At 39.7% G+C, this 21,285-nt stretch overlaps 1 protein-coding gene across 2 annotated transcripts in view; it reads left to right on the forward strand.

Annotated features, from left to right (window-relative positions):
• The first annotated feature begins 2,593 nt into the window (after positions 1-2,593).
• Positions 2,594-21,285, forward strand: part of stim2b (stromal interaction molecule 2b) — a 50,992-nt gene continuing 32,300 nt past the window's right edge. The window contains exon 1 of one of the 2 annotated variants that reach the window (XM_032583431.1): positions 2,594-3,886. In XM_032583431.1, coding sequence (XP_032439322.1) covers positions 3,760-3,886 — 127 coding nt within the window. In that variant the 5' untranslated portion in view covers positions 2,594-3,759. The remainder of the gene's footprint in view (positions 3,887-21,285) is intronic. The other variant, XM_032583430.1, reaches the window with a different exon arrangement.

Consider the following 21,285-nt stretch of genomic DNA (forward strand, 5'->3'; position numbering starts at 1 on the left):
CAATTACATGCAAGCATAGACACGATGGGAATGTCTGTCATAGCTCTCAGGATGGAGATTGATTCTGTGTCCCAGAGATACATGTATTTTGATTCGAAATATGCAGATTGCCCCCAGAACAAAAGCCAAAGACCTTGTGAAGAGGCTAGTCGAAGCTAGTGAGACATGTCCTGTACCAACATTGACTGAAAGGCCACTCAGTGCAGAGGAAGCCATTAATCCAAAAGAAATGTAAAACAGCCAGATTACAGTTTGCAAATGCACAGACACATAGATCAATTTTGGAGACATGTCCTGTGGTTTGATTGCCACAATGACCATTGTTACATTTGGTGGAAGAACAGGGATACTTGCACCATCCTAACTGTGAAGTATGGTGGTGGCGGCATCATGTTGTGGGACTGGTTTAGCGGCAGGAGGAACTAGTGGGCTTCATAAAATAGGTAACACCATGAGGAAAGAACATTATGTAGAATTATTGAAACAGCAACTGAAGACGTCAGCCAGAAAGTTCAAACTTGGACAGGGATTCTTCCAGAGTTCCAGAGGTTACAAAGTGGTTTCAAGACAACAAAGTTATTGTTTTTCTGTCTCCATCAAAAAGGCCTAATCTCAACCCTATGGAGAAATTGTGGGCAGGTGTGAAAAGGCATGAAAGAGCAGGGTGGCCTACAGACCTGACTGAGTTAAGCCAGTTCTGTCAGGAGGAATGGGACAGAACTATTGTCAGAATCTTGTGGATGGAAACCCAAACTGTTTTACCCAAGTTATACAGTTTAAAAGAATTATCCCTGACCAAATGTATACTTCTAAATTCAAATAAAAGTATAAAAAATATGTTTAAAAATCCTTCTTGCTAGGTTTTTTGTCATTTATCTAACACTGATCTAAAACAGGGAAAAATGTGGCCTGATTTAACTACAGTGAGAAAGAATGTGCATCTGTTTTTTTTAGTCAGTGTATGTCAACTTCAGGTTTTAACTGTAAAACTAATAATTCAGATTATTTTGTGAACTTCTAGAGTGGCCTAATCGAAGTCTGAACAGTCACATTTTCCAACTTCTTTTGAAATAATTTCAAAACTGCATTTTGCATTTACTTTGGTTAACTTTGTCTAATGCTTAATCTAAAAAAAAAAAAAAAAAAAGAAAGTCGAAATGATACATAAATCTGTAAGAAGGGAAATACTTTTACTTCAAAATAGCATTTTACAGAATTACAGACCAGTACGCCATTCCTCAGGAGTATCCTGCTTCAGAAAAGCACGCCATGCAACAAAAGTGACACAATGTAAACAGGGGGTCTTGTTATCAGTACGCAGACCTGCACACGTGTTGAAAAAGAGAAGCCTTCAGAATTTCAGTTCACTCAAATTTCTGTAAATTTAGGCATAACATCATGCGCTCCCTTTTGCTTCCAGAGCATCCCTGACCCAAGCTAAATTATCTTATCTGTTGGAGCAGATGACACAGGCCTGCCTTCACTCTCCACTTGGCCATTCAAGATGCTGTCAAAGATGTTTTTTTTAACTGCTTTTGATGGATCATGTTCAGTCCTTGGAGAATATTTGCTAAACCAAGAGCCTATCCTGTTTGTCCTTTTTCTTACAAGTCTGCAAAATTATTATATATTTTTTTCTGATAGAAAAAAAGTACAATGTATGTATTTTTAAATATTGAAAGAGAGTTTTTTTATTTACATTTATTAAAAAAAATATCAAGGAACGGTTATTTTACACGCACATCAGTCTGCGAAAAAACTGCAACAATCAAACCCTTTTTAATAGCTGCTTACCAGCTTTTTACATGTTTATTTATTTTGACAATTTATATTTGAGATTGGAAAACCTCTTTACCATCGCCATATTTTATCTCCCTCCACAGATTGCCTATCAGATTCAAATTGGGACTTGTCCAAAGCGCCTTTAACACTTCCAGACATAACATCTTGGTCAAATTTAAAGAGGACTTTAAACCTATATTTCAGAGGTATGGATAATTTGGGGATTTCTAGGAGACCCCTTAAATGATTGATGGATAAAGAACATCTAGACTCATTTTGTGCTGCACCTCAATAATACAATTTTCCATTTCTTTCAATAAGGGAAACATGCACCATTTTGAAGTTTTGGATTTACCATGATTTACACTTTTCTCTCCTGCAAAGACATCTATTTGTCTGTGTGAATACTCTTGAGTTGACAAGTTACAAAATGTTTTTTTTGTAATCCGTGATCCTGGTATTCCTAATGTTGGACCTCTTGATTTCTGACAGTCAATGAAGTTTAGCCATTTTACTTGTACGTTGTGTAATTGTTTTAGGGATGTCATAATCATAATATCGGTCTACATTTTATCTTAATGTTATCTGAATCATGAATTGTATCATGAGGCTGATATACTGTGTTTCAAGGCTGCTATAAAGGCCTTATCCATAAACCCTGCGCTGACCATCAATAGCAACAACGTCCCTTTGTTTTCCGCGCGCGGAGCATCTTCAAAAACAGACAGAAGACTGCTGGTGGAAGCAACCAATCAGACGCTGCCATGTCGGGGCAGTCCAGCCAATGGGATCGCTCGGTCGGGGGAGGAAAACTTGGATGGGCCGATGGAGGAGAACAATGAGGCGGCTAAAAAAACGTGCTCATCCTCCACTTCACCGTGGAAGGAGACGCCACGCTAAGTTTCTGGAGGCTTCCGGGGGTTCTGACGTGGTGTGGCTAAAGTAAACCCACGGGGGCACCATTAGCTTAAACCCAGGCAGGCGATAGCGCTCTGAATTTACCTCCATACAGGTACAAACACCCCCAGAAAAAGGTCTCCTCATCAGATGGTGTCCCGCACGCGAGGGCATTTGGAGGCAGACTACAGTTCCTCACCCCTCCCTCCGTCCTTTTCGGCACGTCAAGCCGCTTTGCATACCGACTTCCTTCTCCCACTGGTCCCCATCAGCCAGCCGGCGAGGCGAAGCATAGCGAGCAGCAGCAGCTGATAACATGACGGGAGGATACTGTATCACGGAGAGCCACGAAGAGCTGACTTTAAGAACTTCATTCGGGAAGTAGGCGGATGTCGTGTGCGGCCGATATCCAGCTCGGAGAAGGACTACACGGAGAGGAGCGGAGAAATGGATAATATTTGATGCAACCGGGATTTTTTTTGTTGTTGTTGTTGTTGTTGTTTTTTCTTGTTCGACGTGAAGAGGCTGAATATGCCGGTGTTTGTACACTACTGTACGTGGAAGTACACGGAGTGTTTTTCTTCCCACTCACGGCTCTAACCTAAGGATTTAAATCGCCACTTTTTTTCTTTTTTTTTTGCTAATTGTAGCCCCTGGGTTAAAAAAAAAACGCTCCTTGTGTGTTGCTTATTTTATTTATTTCTTTTTTTTTAACGTCGTAGTTATTGAGTGCTCTTTCCTACAGGCTTCATGTGATTTTGTAAGCTAATACACATTTTTAAATGTATAAAATTAGCCATGGGGTGGCCCCCCTCTCAAACAGCCTGTGGAACCATTAGAAGCGCCTCTTAGCTCCCCTTTTTGACCCACCGTCAATTAATATTTCCTGTGAGCTAGCTTTCCCCTTATTACAGGTGTCTATTTGTTTTCGTGACACCGCATTTATTTTGCAGTTATAATCTGATTTTTACAAAAAAAATATTTATCTTTACATTCAGGCTGCTAACTGCTGTGTGTTTTGCAATTAATTAACCCCTCGCAGGATACGATTTCCCTCATTTTCCCGTCCTAATTTCCACCATGAGTTACATGGTAGTAAATGTATTGCTACGTGGACTCGTCATCTATGCGGTACTGGGCTCGGAGTGCTCCTACTCGAATGATCTGCCAAGCCACTCGTCTGATGCTGCAAATGTAGCCATCACAGGTAAGATCTACCCGCTACGTGCCTGTAATGTATGTTATATATATTTTGAATATGCGTGCAGGATTTACCCCCACCGAACACACGGCCTCCTCTTTCCCTCCTCCTCCTCGTTTCCCTCTGGTCCCCAATGGTTTTCTCGGGGAAAGCCGAGGAAAGCCCTGCGCATTGATGGAGAGTGATGCATTTTTTCCCCCCTCCTGTACGTTGCTGAGGAATGCATGACATGACTAAAATGCAGGCTGCAAAATCTTTAAATGCAAGGGTATTGGCTTTATTCATCAAGGACGTCAGGGAAATCATGCTGTGTTTAAGTATTCACAACCCTTTTGCCTTCTATTTTGTTATTTTTTTTACATTTTGATCCCTCACAACCACAAACCCTTTTGTGTTGTTTTTGAATCGGATCTGACAGAAGCAACACAAAGAAATAGATATTTGAAAGCGGATACACACTCTAAGAAGGTTGGAGCAAAATTAAATCTTTCAGCATGCAAGATTTAAACATTATTGACACTGCACATTATCCTAATATTACCATCCCTATTGCAAAACATGGTGGTGGCAGCATTATTCCCTAGGGATGCTAGTTTTAAATAGGGAAACAAGGTTAAATTGATGGACAAAATGAATGAATACAGGAGAATCCTGGAAGAAAACCTGAGTTCGCCTACTACCAGCACAACAACAACGCTAAATATACAGCCAGAGCTACAATGTTTAGATGAAGGCACATTCATTTGTTAGAATGGTCCAGTCAACGTCCAGATCTGGATCCAATTGAGAATCTGTGCTGTGTCTTTAAAATTGATGCTCAATTTTTAACACTTTGTGGCAAAAAAAAAAACAATTTAAGCAAAGTTTCAAGTCTCCAGATTTTCAAAGCTCGTACAGTTATACAATAGGCTGTGATGAGCTCTCAGAAAATTCTTATTGCCACACATTAAAGTTAATAGCACGGACAAAGTGTGTACATGTTAGGAAGTCACTGTATGTTCTCGATCATTAAAGCCTCAGATGAACTCCTGCACTCTCCTTCACCCCCTTTTAACTGCAGTATTGATACAAACTAATGAGAACAGTATTTTCTATCCATTTGCATCCGTCTTTAACTAGGCTTTATTGATTGAACAGACTGAACAGCTCTTCACACTGTGCCTTAACTAGCAGGGTTAAATACAGACGCCAACTTATGTGTTTCTTTGTGCCATAAAGGATATATACAATACTTTTGGGACACTAATATATGCTCCAGCCGTCTTTTGCTTTATTTATTCATTTGGCTTCATTCAATATTCCAGTCGGAGGTTTACATATGCTCATCAAGGGCATAAATGTATTCCTGTTTGGGTTTTTAACGAATTATTTGAGTTGTTTATTTCGCAGAAAGGATCACACAACACAAAATTGTAGTCAGTAAAACAAGAATTGAGTGCTAAAGTGTGTTAAATTTGTTAAGGCTTTTCTCTAATCCACACATACTGTAGTGAAATTACAACCACCTAAGTTGTTAAATAAGCAGCATATTCAGTTGTAGCGTCAGGCAAAATGCAAATGAACATTGCACAACCTTTTTTTAAATGATTATTTTTAGCTTTCAAGAAGTCAGTCGCATCCATTTATTTTAGCTTTGTGCGACTCCACAGTTTTTCTGACTTCAAAAGACTTTTTTTTTAGACACAAGATGCTTTTATAAATCCGCTTTATTCTAAAGATTTGTTTTACAAAATGCCCTTTTTTTCAGAAATTAATCACTTAACAGTGGCCTATGAATCATTCAGGCCTAAAAAATGCAACACTTGACATCGATGGCTCAGCCTAAAGAGTGAGCAAGTGTTGACTTATTAACAGGCGTAGCTTTTCTTCGATGTCTGACCTTAAAGATGACAGTTAAAGAGCGAGACAATGCTGAAGTATACCTGATGTAACCTGGAACCACCTGGACCTGGGGCATTGTTATAGTTTGTGAAGGTTGTATGTTGTACACTGAATCCGTGTTCTCCTTCTCCAGACACTTTGTTCACTTCATAGTTTTGTCTCCTTTGAGGAAACAGTTTCTTTTCAAAGGCTCTGTTGCCATGTGACCAGGAGAAAGTCCAGGAAGTTGATGTTGCCCTGCTGGCAAATGCTCAGCCACAAAAACCTGCTCTAAAAATGGGTCATTTGTGTTTTCGTCCTCCACTTTATTACGAATTTATCGGAGTTGAACAAAAAGTGTCGCTGGTAGTAACTTAAAAACAGCCAGGGCACTTTCTAACTGCTGTACCCCCAGACTTGTTTAATTGTGATCTCACCTCAGTGTGAAGCATGGTTGTTTGACGGATAAATTAAGGCATCGCGAGTAGCGGGCTTTCTGCTGAGCCCGTCCAAAAGATAAGACTTAAAGGTCTTATCCAAAGATGTGAATATGCTCTGGTGCACATTAGGATTCTGGAAACCACAATGTATTTTTTCAATCAACTTATTAGAATATTACTGCAGCTTTCAACCATGTCTTCTTGTACTTTTTGTACTTTGTGTAGTTAGTTTCTTTTATATTTTATGGTCTTAATAAGTGTTACCTTTTATGATGATTTTGTCCGGTTATTTTGGAAAAGAAAATGTTCATGATGGTCAGCACATTAATGAAGAAAAAAAACAACTAAGTATACCCTGTTTGCTGTAATTTTCTAGAAGGGATTCTAGAAGCCTGTTCTCTTAATCAGTTGATCGACAATTGTGAGCGCTCTCAGGAGTTGGGTTACTTTGACAGGACAGGTCCGACAACAATCAGTTAGGTCTGCAGAGAGAATCATCAGGGTTGACCTCCCCCCCTTCAGGACTTGTAAAGGTCTAAGGTCAGGAAAAGGGCAGCTAACGTCTCTCCAGACCCCACACATCCTGGATATAAGCTGTTTAGGCTTTTACCTTTAGAGCACTGTTTGAAAAACCAGCCACTATAGGGACAATTTTTTCCCCCAGACCGTCTCTCCCAATCTCTAATTTATGTTCTTGCTATTTCAACTGTCTTTCTTTTTTGTAAAAAACAAAAACAGCCCTCTGTAATAAACAAGAAGATGGGAAGGGTTTCGAGGTCATTTTCGAACAATTTAAAATACATTCTCTGGTAACAAATATTAGTGGCACGAAAAACATTGAACAGTTTCCCATCTTTCCCGGAGTGAATATCCCACAAATTTAAACAAATTTACCACATGGTTATTATCTAATGTTATGAGAAATTCAAAATAACCCAAGAGCTCAATTTCAGCTTCTGTAGGCCTCATTTAGTGTGTTAAATGTTGCATTGCATGACGTTCAAAAAAGAGAAAGAACAAGTATGGCTTGTTTTGAAGAGTTACCAGGAGAAAACATCCGCTTTAGATTTGATAAGGAGTCCTTGGATATATAAGACCACATTGGAGATGTTTGGAGACCAAACACAGCATATCAGCATAAATGCCTCAAAAAAACTGTGGAAAAGTGAGCACCTTGCCGTGGAGTGAGGTAGCTTCAAGTGGCCCAGCCAAAGTCCAGACCATAGCCTGTTGGAAATGCCACAGTGGTCGTGCATAAATGTACACTCTCAAACCAAATTGGCTTGAGGCAATGTTGTCACAGAGATGGAAGAGATTTATAAAGTCATACAGAAAAGGATTATGACAAGGTATTGCTGCTAAAAGTGCTTTTATGACTAACAAAATGATGGAGTGTGCTTAGTAGATTTATCCAAGTTGCATTTAAATAGTCTTTTATGTAAGGCTCTGAGTTCTATGATGATTGTTATTTTCTAATACAGACCAGTAATTTAATAATAAATTACACGATCCTCACCAGAGGTTGTAGTTTAGCTGTCTTTGGTATTTTATTTATCTGTTCTTTCATTTTTTAATTTTTTTACCCTTTTATCTGTCCCCACAAGAAATTTTGTAAAGCTGCAAGCAGATTTTTCTTTTTAAAGATGCTTCCCTGATGTAAATATTAGTTTTCCTCTTCAACGTTAGTCTTAGATAAATCCAAAGTAAACCCTAGTTTCTTATTCTATTTCCTGTTTTACTCCTCTTCCTTTGTGAGCTGTTATGTAGACCAATATGTGCCCCAGTGTCAGGCTGCTAGCTTCACAAGCAGCCTGACAAATGTTTAGCCTTAAATTCATTTAAATATGCATATCCACCCAATACGTCCCACCCACGTGTGGCAGAGCTGCAGGAGAAGGTAATAAACCTCATCCGAGACAGCTGATAAACATTCAGGACCGTGTCTTTACAAGTGTGAATCCAGTCGCTGAAAATAAACCCAGGATATATACGGTTTATTGATTAATAAGGCAGAGGCACGCTCTGCCTTTTCCAGCGTGAGAGCGGCCCAGAGGCCGACGGCGACCCGCTCTCCAGCACACAGTGGAGCAAAGTGGACGCAGAGATGGCAGTGATTTAATACAATGTCAGTAAACATGACCGCAGTGTTAGCCGTTTCCCACACGGCTCCCTGGAAAGGTCAGCTGCCCTGGTGTCAGGCTAAGAAAACACAAGTCTCTGTTTGAGTGTGTTCGTGCTGAGGTCTCCTTACGATCTAATATGTTTCAGTTGCTCTCGGATTTTCAAAGGGTCCGGATAGTTTTGGGGTTTTTCCATTAAAAGGCTGTGAAGTGGTGGTGCTGTTATAGTCATTACTTAAATCATCTGTTAGTGAAGTAGTCAATACATTTCATTCTTCTTCTCTTACCTTTGTAAAATGTGTCCCTTTCAGAAAGCATTTCCCTGCCAATGACAATGACAAGATACAAACAACAGAGAATAGTAATGATCTAATTCATATTTTTTATATATTTGCGGTATGAAAATTCATTTGGAAGGCCTGCAGATTTCTGACTTTTTAATCGAGCTCAGAGATGAAGGCTGCTGCTATCCAATCCTCTCAGGCTTCAAAGCTGCCATTTAGCCTGCTGGGAGCAGCAAGGCGGTGAAACTGTAGGTGGGTCAGGTATATCCCCCCTGTGATTTGGGATGTTCAAAGATCAGGCCACGGGTTGCACCTAACCGGTTATTGGAGGGATAACTGCAGATGTTTCAAAATGGAAATGTTGACTTTAAGCTTAGAAATTTAACGCTAAATCTCTGAGTACATACTGTCCTGGCCAGAGGTTTACTTTCAGCCGTGATGGACATGGATGTCATGGAAATGATTATGTAAAATACAGTTGCACTTTGTTTTAAAAGCAAGGATTAGGTGCATTGGTTTGAATCTTGCGTGTTATTTAATCCAGACAAGATAAAGTTAAACATACTGACTCAATTATAAACATGCACTCCCACTATTATTTCAAAGTGTTTCAGAATTTTGGTGACAAAATATACGGTTTTTATTCTACCTACATTTAGCTTACTTATTTTTGACCACTGTCAGAATTTGTGTGCCTATGTGAGAGTGCTTCATAAGCAGGAAACTGACTGCAGCGCAGGGCATTCTGGGTAAATACAACCAAAACAAATGTGTGTGTCTTGCACTACTCGGGAGAACTGGCTTGTGCTCTTTTACCAAATACAAGCTTGAAATCCTACATCAGTTAAAATCTGGCACCGCTCCATTCTTGTTTGCATTTTGTGAAGAAGGAAGTTGCACTTAATGTCTTACTTCGAGGTACTGTATTTGCGTTGTTTCCTTGAGTTGTTCCTGGTGTAGCACCAGCACTGCCAAGGAAGTAACAAGTTTTTCAAAGGGTTTGGATTGTTTGATGTAGTACGTTTCAACCTTGGTCCCCAATCGAACCGTGCCTACCGGACTACGTCGTGGAAAAACATCATTGTTCAATTCTTCAGAATTACCTCTTTTTTTTTGCTTCACAAAAGTCGCAAATCCCTGCAGTCCGACTAATTTATAATGTGTCTGTTACCTCTTATTATACATTGTTAAGTCAACAAACTACAAAGGGATGTGGAAATAATTGATAACTTTTAGTCCCTCTCCCTTTCTCCTCTCCATTGGTTTAGTCCAAATAAGCATAATTACAAGATTAATCTGAAATTCATTAGAGGACATGCTCTAACGAATGTCCTCTTGATGGAAAGTTATTCATCAAGTCTTGTTGCTTGTCTTGGTTTTATGTGATTTGGATTAAAAACCAAAGTTGGGAAGATGTTTTTCACCAGGTTGCAACTGTATTTTATTGCCTCCTTGAAGCATCTGACAGCCCGTGTTCCTCACTGTGAATTTTATCAACATTTTACAGTTCCTGCTTTACTGGGAATGCACCTTCGGGGACCACAGTATATCACTCTGTGTGTGCTTTTTGTACAACAATACACATCATAAATCACCGGCGGTGATTTGAAGGAGCAAGTGGAGGAGCATTTTTGAGACGGACAACAGGGAGGTGTCTGTTTTGTACAAATGTGACCTCTCCCACTTTAATCTTCTTGTTTGGCGTTTCGACAAACATTGCGCTTCCCTCTGGTTGCGATGTGATGAGCCGGCGGGTTGATAGTTGTCTTGGTTACAGGCAGACGCGTTATGTAATCTTAATATGCGGCAAGTGGCTGCTGTGCATCAGAATAAACACATGCAGCTTGCATTCCTTTAGCATCTGTAGCTCGGTCAAACTTTTGGGCAAAGTCAATTTGTCTTTTGCTGTGTTTTCAGACCAATCGGAGGTGACTCTTATCATCTCATGGCTCACTGATTGCATTAATAAAGGGATTTGTTTGGAGGGGAGGTTCAACATTTGCTTATCTTCTGACTGCTTGCTTAAGTTCTGCTGGGAGCGCAGGAATTTGCATGCTGCTGTCGGCCAGCCTTTCATTCTATCAATCTGACACGCGCACATTTGAGGAAAGACAGGATGAGCCGGAGTCTTAAGAGAAAAATTTTGGTTTGCCCTGGGGTCGCAGTGTGAATGTGAACGTTTCATAATGTCCTCGTTCTCAACACGCCTTGTCCTTTGTCTTTACTTATGAGAAAAGTTTGCACCCACCCTATAGCTTTTTCACAAATCACTTAAACCGCCCTGAAAAAAAAAATAAAAAGAATAATCTCCAAACAGTTTATAAGGCAAAATATCCAATTCACATCCAACAATATAAAATACAATTTGATCAATAATCATTTCAAAATCAATCCAATTTATTCCAATACAATAAACATATTTAGATACAATTGCACATAGTCCAATCCAGTCCACAAAAATGCAATACAGTCAGATTCAAAATTGTCTAACCGTAAGCAAGTTTGTGGCGACAATAGAGGACACAAACACTGAGTTAGTGGTACCGTCTATGAGAAAAATAAACAAGAATAGTACTCATAGTTACTGGTAGTAGTTACTCTGTCCATCTATAAAACAGATGAAACCACATTTAGAAAAACGTAGGGGTATTTAATATGCACGCATAGGCAGCAATCGCTTTGTGAGTGAATCAGTATAGGAAAACCCCCCAGCTAAAAACAGAGATAACCAGAATAGCTTTCTATGCGGACAAAAACTAATAGTACACTAACTCAGTGGGAGCAACACCTTGGTCACTAGCTCTGTCTGTGGAAAACTCATTTAGACACAGAAAGTTAGGAATACCACTCCTAAGAAAAAGTTAATGACAGCAATATCTCCATTAATGGCTCCGTCTGGGGAAAAGACACAGAACTACTGAAATAGGAGGATTTTCTATGACAGAAAAAAAAAACTGAGGGAACACAAAGTTTATGGCTGTATTAACTTCGAATAATACATAAATGGAGAGCAGTAGGAGATAATGGCAGTCCAGTAAGTCTGGGAATAATTATAGCTATGGTTAGGTGGAACCACCTGTACTAGTCTTTATTAATGCAGAATTGCAGAGGTCTCTGATGGAACACACTCTGCTAATCTTTGTGTTGTGCACAACGTGTTATTCTTCATTACGTTGGCTACCTTGTGCATCCTTCCACTGTGCACGGTCAGCTCTGCGGGCTCCAGAGAAATCACAAACATGCAGTCTTTTTTATCACTTTGTTTGGAGCTTATAAGTCACTGATCTTGATGCAGCTGCCTAAATATATAGCAGCAATGAAAAGTGCTTGCTCTGTCACAGACAGAAACAATGATGATGGTGCTGGAGTCCTACATGACTATTTGTTTTGCACCACAGCAAGACTTATTTTTTTTTTATTTGTTTGCAATATTTCTATTTCTTCTATGATAGCAGCTAATTTGTCATAACAAAGCTAAATATATATTCTTTTTTGCGAGAGTTTCCTGATTTCCTTGCTGCGTTTTCTTTGACAACGTAATTGCGCAAATTGGGATAATAAAAATAAATTTGCTTAATGGAAACACGGCAGTTTAAAAAAAAAAAAAATCAGTTTTTTTGATAAAAAGTTTTTGCGCTAGGATGAGGTGTTTTTTTTGACTGCATCCAAATGAGTGTATTTTGTAAAACTGCAATATAAACACTTTTTTTGGCTCGTGATCAAAAGCAAATGTTACTACTGCTAGAAAAGATGAAGAAGAAATTGGTGGCAGGATAATGACACAGCATGTTTTTTAATGACATTGTGTGAACTAAAATAGTCACGTGTGATTTCAATTACGTTTCATGTTTAAAGGAAACTCCTTCGACATTAGCGGAATATTGGCAAAGTTTTTTGCACATTTGTAATAGAAACGCAGCTATAGAGCAAGTTCACCCAGGAAGCAAACTTTGGATAAACAACTGAAACATTTTAAAATAAAATTTTTACACGAATGGCATTAACTTTTTAATGACTGCATTCAAAACACGGCTGTTTCTGGATACCTTATTGCTGTGTCACCTCTCATCCCAAGTTCTTAAGTCCCTTTATCTACCCTATTAGCAAGTGGAGCAAGTTTTCAAAACACTCCCCCACGTCCTTGTGGCTAACATTGCCTCTGTGGATCCAGGATGCTCATTATTGTTCCTGAGGTCTGTCGCCATGGTGACAAACTGATCTACAAGTGACGCAAAGTTTTTTTAGCTTGATAGGATAGGACCAAGATCACATCCAAAGAGAGTGCTGAGAGTTGGTTGAGCGGCAATTTGTTGTATAGAGATCCACCTATCACAATTTTAAGGGTGATTTCGAATCTCCAGTTCTTGTCCAGTATATGTTTGATAAAATAATTTAAATGTTACTAGAATCTAAAAGGTGTTTCAGATAATGCGTCCATAAGCAGAGGCCCCCTTTGCAGTCAATAAGCTGATTCACTGTTTCACCGGGAGATGTAGGTCAGTGTGCTCCGCTGTAAATTGTTTCCTGCTGTGAGTAGCAGCTTACAGTAGCAGAGGCTGCCCTCACACATCCCCAGAGGAACGGGAGTCTATTGTTGTTCCTGTGCTGCTCATTTTAAGGCGTTGATGTCCCCAGCTGGCAGCACACAAGCTGGGTGAGCCCTTCATTACCAGCAACAACATAGAAAGACGTAAAGAGTTGCGGATCTATATGCATAAAGCTGAGTAGAAAAGAAAATAGTCTCGGTTCCCTTTTTAGGTGTCGCTTCCTCTATTTTTAGTTTCCTTATGCAGTAGCTTAAAGGGTTGGATGATCAATTACTCAAGCTCTTTTGATAGTTATGCTTGATGATAAATTGGACAGATGACTTTGTTTTACTGCAGGCGCCACAGAAACTCACCTTTGTCGGCTTCTTGAAACAGAAGCCAATCCCAGCGGCGGCTCAATGCCTCCTGGATAAAAGACGGATAGGGGTCACAGAGAGAGTGGGCTCCCACCGTGATAATTCTTCTCACCTTAACACCGGAAGAAACCAGTGTTGTGTCCTTCACAGAGATCTAAAACTGTTACAGGGGCATTGTCGCTGTATTGTTTGCCATTTCTTGCTCGGCAATGTACACGGCACACATATTTTCAGGTGAATTTGTGAGATTTAATGCGGGACATGAGCACGGAGAAGCGGCCCCCTCAGATTTCAGGGACTTTCCCTTGGCAGAGGGCACGTGATGCAGTGGGCCCGGGTAAGGAGGGCAGCGAGTGGTGTGGATTTCTTTGGCATGCTGTCACTTCTCGGTTCTGCCTCCACTGACGGTCATGCTCTGACCGGTACTCATAACAGCGTCATTTACAAGACGAGACCTAGAGAAAAGTATTTAAACAGGTAGCTCAGTTTATTTCTCTTTTCATATTAACGCCTGATGGTTACTAGAAAATTTATTTCAAATTTAGGGTTCTTTTCATTTCTCAAGAACCCAGGTTATTTTTCCTTATAGATTAAATCCGTAAAATTAGCCGAGTTATCCTTCCATTGGTAGTTGAGCTTTATTTTGATCCCAAAATTGACAATTTATCCTACCAAGCAGCTGCGGTTCCTCATTACCTTTTACATTGGTCTTAATCAATATTTCTTCAGACTTATTCCAAGACGTAAAGAATTTTTCTTTGGCCTATGGTTTCCTCTACACAAAGACACCTAACCATTTTTAACTTAATAAAATACTGACTTTTGTTAAGCCTGTTAGAAAGCTGCTTTTGGACAAATAGTCCCCCACCCTTTGTGGGTCATTGTGTCCTTTACACACAGATATTTGTTACGTTTTTGCAAAAAGGAAAAAAAAACAACAAAAACAACAAAAGAAGCACATTGTCTCAAAACCACAGGAACCCTCTACAACATTTGTTTTACTAAAGTTTCCTGTGGTGAGTTTTACTATCCCTTTTACTCAAAATATGATAAATAAGAATGTTTTTCAAATACTAATTGTCCAACTTCAATTAGTACATGTCCTAATTTTGAGGGAAGACCTTAAAGATGCTTGTCATTGAATTACTAATCAAACGTTCTTATAATAAAACATATGTTATGGTGTGTCCACAAAAACAAACACACACAGCAAAAAACAGGAAAGAACCAAATATAAAAGGAATATTTAGACGTGTTGTTGGCCTTTCACAAAGTTGTGATGTGTTCCCATCTCTTTGGTTAAGCAATAAAAAATATTAAAAATAAATAAAAACTGAAGAATGAATCACCTTGATTACTTCTAGATTTTCTTTCTTGTTTTTTAAAAACTACAAATTAAAATGTATCTAAAACGACCTCTTCAACCTTGAATTTCCCGTTTTTCAACACACCATAAAAATAATAAGATTTGTGAATTACCCTTGTTGGTCCAAAAACATATTCAAGCTAGTTAACCTATAATATTGCATTTTCTCTACAATTAATTTAACATGTGGAACAAATCTCAAGTGTTTTGGTGACAGAGAAGAGGTCACAAAAATACAATTTAAGAATAAATATGTGGCAAGTTGTGCTATTCATATGCTAGCAGTAAACACCAGCAGCTTTATTCTGAAAACTATTTGTTACATTTTCATTTTAACCTGCAGGTTTTGTGGAGTTCATCTCTTACTTTTTACCTTCCATCCTCGCATCCAAACTTAGAAGCGGCAAAGAAAAAAATAACAGGACGGAATCCGGTCTTGCAGGAAGATGAAGGACACGCACAGGATGCTGGAGAAGAACCAAATCTATATTTTGTTGTAAATTAACAAATCTCCCAACTGAGAAGCTCGGCACAAAAACCTCGTAAATTTGAAAGGTAACAGTGGTAGTTTGAACATTTTGTTCCTGGCATTTCCTTGCTACCAATAAAAGTCTTCGTTGGCCTCTCCAGAGACTTGGCCTTGGATTTTGATACAACTTAATGATACAACATAAATGTAAGATTCTATGGTGAAAGTATCAATTATAAGAAATCCTAAATCAAGAATAAGCAACGTGGAGTATTGTATTTTTGACTGCTTTAGACAAGTTTTTGCCACATAATCAGTTATAATGTGTATTTATTACAATTACTAGCATTCTAACATTTTGGATCCCTCCGAGTAGAACAGTGCATGAAGGACGAAATAATAAAACAATAGGTAAAAAAATGAAGTCTACCCTTGCTGTTTCTGTAGGACCTCAGACTGAAAGTAGCAGTCAACTGGAACTAATAAATTACGTGTTGAACCTACTTTATTAACCGATCATCAACAGACATAATCACTTGTAAAATCAGGAGTTTTGACAGTTACTTTGTCTGAAGCATAAAGCTGCATGCCTCAGACTAGTATGCTGCCAAAAGGCAGAAACGTTTGTTATCTCGCTGTTTGGGCGTTTACTGATCTAAAGCAGACGGTTGTAGATGGAAAAAGTGATGTGCTGAACCAGGACAGGTTCTTGTTTTGCAAATTAAAGGATTGTGGAAGAGATTTTATGTGAGTGACAGACAGCCTATGTGTTTATTGTCCCTCATTTGTCTAAGAATAGACCTAAAGTCACACTTTAAAGCCTTAAGTTTGTATCCCTTCAACGATTAAGTGATAAATTCCCACCAGGAACTCTTCTTCCAGCTTAGTCAGTCTGATACGTTTTAAGGAAGTAAAAAACCTGTATGGACAAGGTGTGCTCCATCGTTGTGTGAATTTCCAGGAATTATATTTGGAAACCTTTCCACACAAGTCAATTCAAATGAAAAGCGTGACAAGGGATCTTCCCATTGTTTCTTGAAGCACCTGGGAAAGGTTTTATTTTATTTTTGTTGCGTTCAGCCTCATTCAGTTGCTCAACCCGCTCGTCTGCTCACAACTAGAAGTATTGTTTAAAGTGTGACTTGAGATTCCTGTCTTTGGTGTTTTGTTATTCTAATAATTCCCTTGAGATTGTTGAGATATAAACAAATTTATATCTCAACAATGTTTCTCTTCTCCCCACACTTTTTCAGCTCTTTTTATTCATTTTGCTGTAATCGTGTTGCAAAGCTTAAGGTGCTGTTCATACCATTTGTGTCAACTTGTGTTCTTTGCAGCTACAATGGCTTTTACTGTTCTGGGGAGGATTTCCTCATGGTTTAGGAGTGTGTTTATAGGATTGTATGGCCATTTTTCCAGAAGCACATCTATGAGGTCAGACACTCATGTTGGACAACAAGACTTGGCTAATGGTGTCCAATCTTAAGTTCTCCCAAGGTGGTCAGGACTTTGTGCAGGTTCCTCTAGCTTTTACACAACAACTTTCACAAGTCTTCGTGTAGCTTGCTTTATGTATTGGTGCACTCATGTTGGAACAGGAGGAATTCACACTGATCCACATAATTGAGAGCATGAAATAGTATCAAAAATCTTGGTATGCTCAAAAAAGCTTAAGTGCTTAATCAAACTCTGGTGCCAAAAAAGTGAACTCTAGTTCAGCTAAAAACCTAGGTCTCAGTACGGGTTGAAGTGAATTCTTGTGCAGTTCACAATTCTGTGCCAAGCAGAGCGGAGACTGCTCCAAAAGCAGGAAGTGGACCAAAGCACATGGCGTTCTAGGTAACCATAACCAAAACAAACATGCAAGCCTCATCTTCCGCTCATGCTGAACCCATTGTTGAGGAGTTGTGTTTTTGGCACATTTGCTAGAAGAACAAATCTACAGCTGCTAAAGTCTTCATTTTGGTTTACATGTTGTGAAGAAGGAGGTTGTGCTCGGAGACCTTTGCATAGTTTCCTTCAGAAGTTCTTAGTACAGCGCCACCACTGGGTGAGGGTACGAACGGGTTGCTTAAAGAGTTTGGTACATTTGACACAGTGCAGTGTGAAAGCAAACAGCAGCAGTTGAAAATGTAGCGAATGTTGCAATTTTGGTTCCCAATCAAACTGAGTCTACCAGAGTATGAGGTGTGAAAACACCCAGAGAGGCTAATACATCCGATGCTTAGGATTGAACTTGGTGATATAAGGCTTGGAAGTAGCTGCTCGCCAATGGAAACTCATTCTGTGAAGCTCTCTGTGGCCTGTTCTTGGAGTAATCTGAAGTTGGGAGGTCTGTAGCTACTGAATGCATAAACTTGGTGACCTCTGCTCACTGCGAGCCTCATCTTTTACTGACCCTGCTCTGTAATTTTATATGATCCACCACTTTGTGGCTGAGTTTCTGTCTTTTCCAATCACTCTTAATGCCTCTAACTGTGGAATATTTAGTAGTGAGGAAATTTCACGACTGGAACCAATTCTTCCTCAGATGTTTGTAGAAGCATTTTCCATTGTGCTGGGTTTTATACACGTGGCAATGAAACTTCGTAGAACACCTGAATTTAATGAGGGTGAGTGAACACTTTTGGCACAATAGTGTTTACAGGGCATTTTTCAGAAATCCTAACCTTAATTTATGTGTGTGTAAAAATTATTTTCTTTCTGCTGAAAGAAAAGACACATTTGTCCTCTTCTCTTTAGCTTTCCATCCCTCAGGCCCCGTAAGAGATGGGGGAACACATAATCCCAGCTGGGATTAACAAGGAGGCACGCTCAGTAGCAGAAGTTATTTTCTACTGTTTTTGGCCTTTGTACAATATATACTGAATGTACATACTGAACTCCCATCATGCTTTTCTTCAACTATCCCCTTTGTCTCTCTGTAGACACTCACTCCATTAACCTCCTGTCCTGAGGAGCGTGTCGAGTTCAGCTAATTAAATGATTGCTCGGCCTCGCAGTGCCCTTTCCTCCTCGCGTCTGAGGCCTACATCGCACATCCCGTGTTCTGGTTCTTACTCAAACATTCCTGAGAGAAAGCAGGGAACGTCTCCTTTTCTGGAAGTTTTTTCATCAGACTAAGTGAGATGTTGAGGCCCTTCCTCTTCATCTGCCCTCTTGTTTCAAGCTGTTGCCCAAGCAGAGGATTACCGTTGGTTGAGATGCTCAAGATTTTTCGCAAAAGGAGTGGGCTCCTGTAAGCCGGCAAGACGTCACAGTCGTTTGTTTTTGCAACCTCAGATCCCTGAGCTGATCCACCTCCTCCTATGCTATGTGCTTGATATGTTCTGTATTCCGTCGTCTTTCAGAGCGGACGATGGTTCATTCAGACATGTTGAATATAGCTTATAGAGGTGGCTTATCAAGGCGTCTTTCAAGAACCCATATTTGTGTTTGTGGATGGCAGTGGTTGTCTTGTCATCAGTTGTAATCATATATTTGTGTGTGCTGCTCATTGATGACTTTGTTGCAACACATTCCTCTGCCACGCCTGGCCGCGACACATGGAGTTCAAAGACTCATCTGTCAGCACATCATCAAATGAATAATGGTAAAGCATCAGCGCTGAAACACGTCTTACCAGGTCCCAGTTGCCAGTCGGATTCAGTCTCTGTTTAGTGACTTATTTCGATACCCAAACTACTTTTGGATAAGAGCGCTTCTTAAAATGGGGTCTGTTTTTAACATTGCACTCTTGTGACTAACTTGTGAAAACCGAGAGTAACAAACCCTTTCTGTATCTTGTTTAACTGCCTCTCTTCCACCCTTCTCATACCTCTGCTCTCGCCGGTGGCTGATGATATTTGTGTCTTACTAACGGTTGCTGATGAGCTGAAATGGTAGACTCTCCCGAAGCTTTATTTACCCGCCTTTAATACTGACCCGTCAGCTTGACTTATGAGACTGCCACATGGGCATCATGTACGACGGTCCACTCTGACATCACATCCTCAGCCAGGTTCACACAGTGGAAGGAAGTTGGGTGCTCCAACTTCCTCCCACAGTCCAAAATAATGCATGTTTGGTTCTTGTTTTACTCTAAATTGCCTTTCTTTTCAATGTTTGCTGTGGCTCCTTACTTGGCTCAAAGAAAACTCTTGTTGTCAGAATGATAAATGTACGAAGGTGTACCATTTTGAAAGAGATTAACTCTTTTGCATCAAAATTGACCAAAGCTGAGCCATTTTCATCACCTAAAGGTGGCACAGAGCAAAGCTTAGATAGACAGACACTTACTGGCTGTGTTTGCGTTACAAATGTGCGCAAAACTTTGTTGCGCACAACAAAATTAGCAACAGAGTTGACACAATTTTGCAATTGCTAAATTTTGCCGAAAGAACTCCCACAATTTTGCCATTGCAATGTTTCACTTATATAAAAAATGTAATTGGAATCACACGTGAATAAGTTTGTTCGTCTTTCTACCACTTCCTGTTGTCTTCTTCGTCTTTTCCGCCAGTAGTAACACCCGGTTGTTGATCACATGACTCGTGTGATGCGAAAAAAAGTGCTTCCATCGCAGTTTTGCAAAATGCACTAATTTCAATCTTACTTCAAATCTAAACACCTCGTTCTTTCACACAGGACCCAACTTGCCCCAAAACAACCTCAACCGACTTGTTCCTGTCGGTATGTCGTTTAAGGAGTGTGTTGCGTAACAGAGATGGGCTGACCTACACTCCCCTTTCCCAATTGGCCCTTTCGTAAAACACACAGAGAAGGCAAAATGGCGACTTAAAAAGACTCGACTGCCTACCTACATTGGGGCAGCTTTTACATCTTGGCTCCGAGTCTTGCTGATGTGGACTCTGACCTTATCTAAACTCTCCTGCGGCAGCTGCAGTAACACTTATCTTGATTCAAATTTAATGAGCCAAAGGTGAACCCTGGGGATTTCCTGCAAACAAACCCTGAGGATCAGGAATGCAAACATATTTTGCATTCCTCATGCCAGACAACCAGAATGCTTCTTCCTGATGCATTTGCAAGAACAATTAGCCCTTTACAAACTGATTCTTAGGCTCTTGCTTTCGCTAGAGTAGAGGCGCGTTAAAACTCGCAACAGGCAGTGACACTGCTTAATGTTGCAGTGATGGTACAGTTGGCATTAAACAAAATAAATAATGTCAATTTTACAAGTTGATGTTTTGTTAGTTCACTGCAAACAAACCTCAGCCTGAAAGTAGCCAATAAAGATACCAGGGAAAGCAATGCATTATTTCCACCAGCGTGCTTTTATTGAAAAACGTGCATCTGGTTACAGCTGCTGTGTTGGCAGTGGAAGAGTGCAGTTGGCTGTTGTACAGACCTCAGTGCCTGCCATAAAAGCGCTTTCCTGCTGTGCTAAACCAAAGCTCCACCAAACGTTGTTAATGGCATGAATGCAACTCTGTAATTACCTAATATACATTCATTATCCGCAGTCCTATGCAGTATTGGTACTGCGTTTAATGGCTACTACTAGGAGATCCGAACTGTGTTTCTGTTTCATCAGATTCACAGTAGAGATGAACTCAAAAAAGGATGAAAGACTAACCTGAAGGAAAAGTTGCTTCTATAAAGCATGCACTTGTATCCAACCGTCTTCCTCTATGTTTTTTAAAAAATGGCACATAAGTCACATTTTTATTAAATTTCAAAACGCTGCAACTTTAACAGTGGTGTGTTAAGTTTTGGAAGCCGCTGAATTATTTTAGGGAAGCACTGGTTTCATATAGGCGGTGTGACGATACTCACAGCATAACCTTGGTTCAAAAATATCATCACATTTTAAATTGGACTTACGCAAAAAAAACAAAAAAACAAACAACAATATGCATAAACATTGTATAGCATGATCAAAGTGATTTCTTGTACCGCTAAAAAACAGTTTGATTGTTACCACCTCAATTTAAATAATGTCAAATAGAAATGTTATTATT

Source organism: Xiphophorus hellerii, chromosome 14 (assembly GCF_003331165.1).
Source record: "Xiphophorus hellerii strain 12219 chromosome 14, Xiphophorus_hellerii-4.1, whole genome shotgun sequence".
NCBI classification, from domain to species: domain Eukaryota; kingdom Metazoa; phylum Chordata; class Actinopteri; order Cyprinodontiformes; family Poeciliidae; genus Xiphophorus; species Xiphophorus hellerii.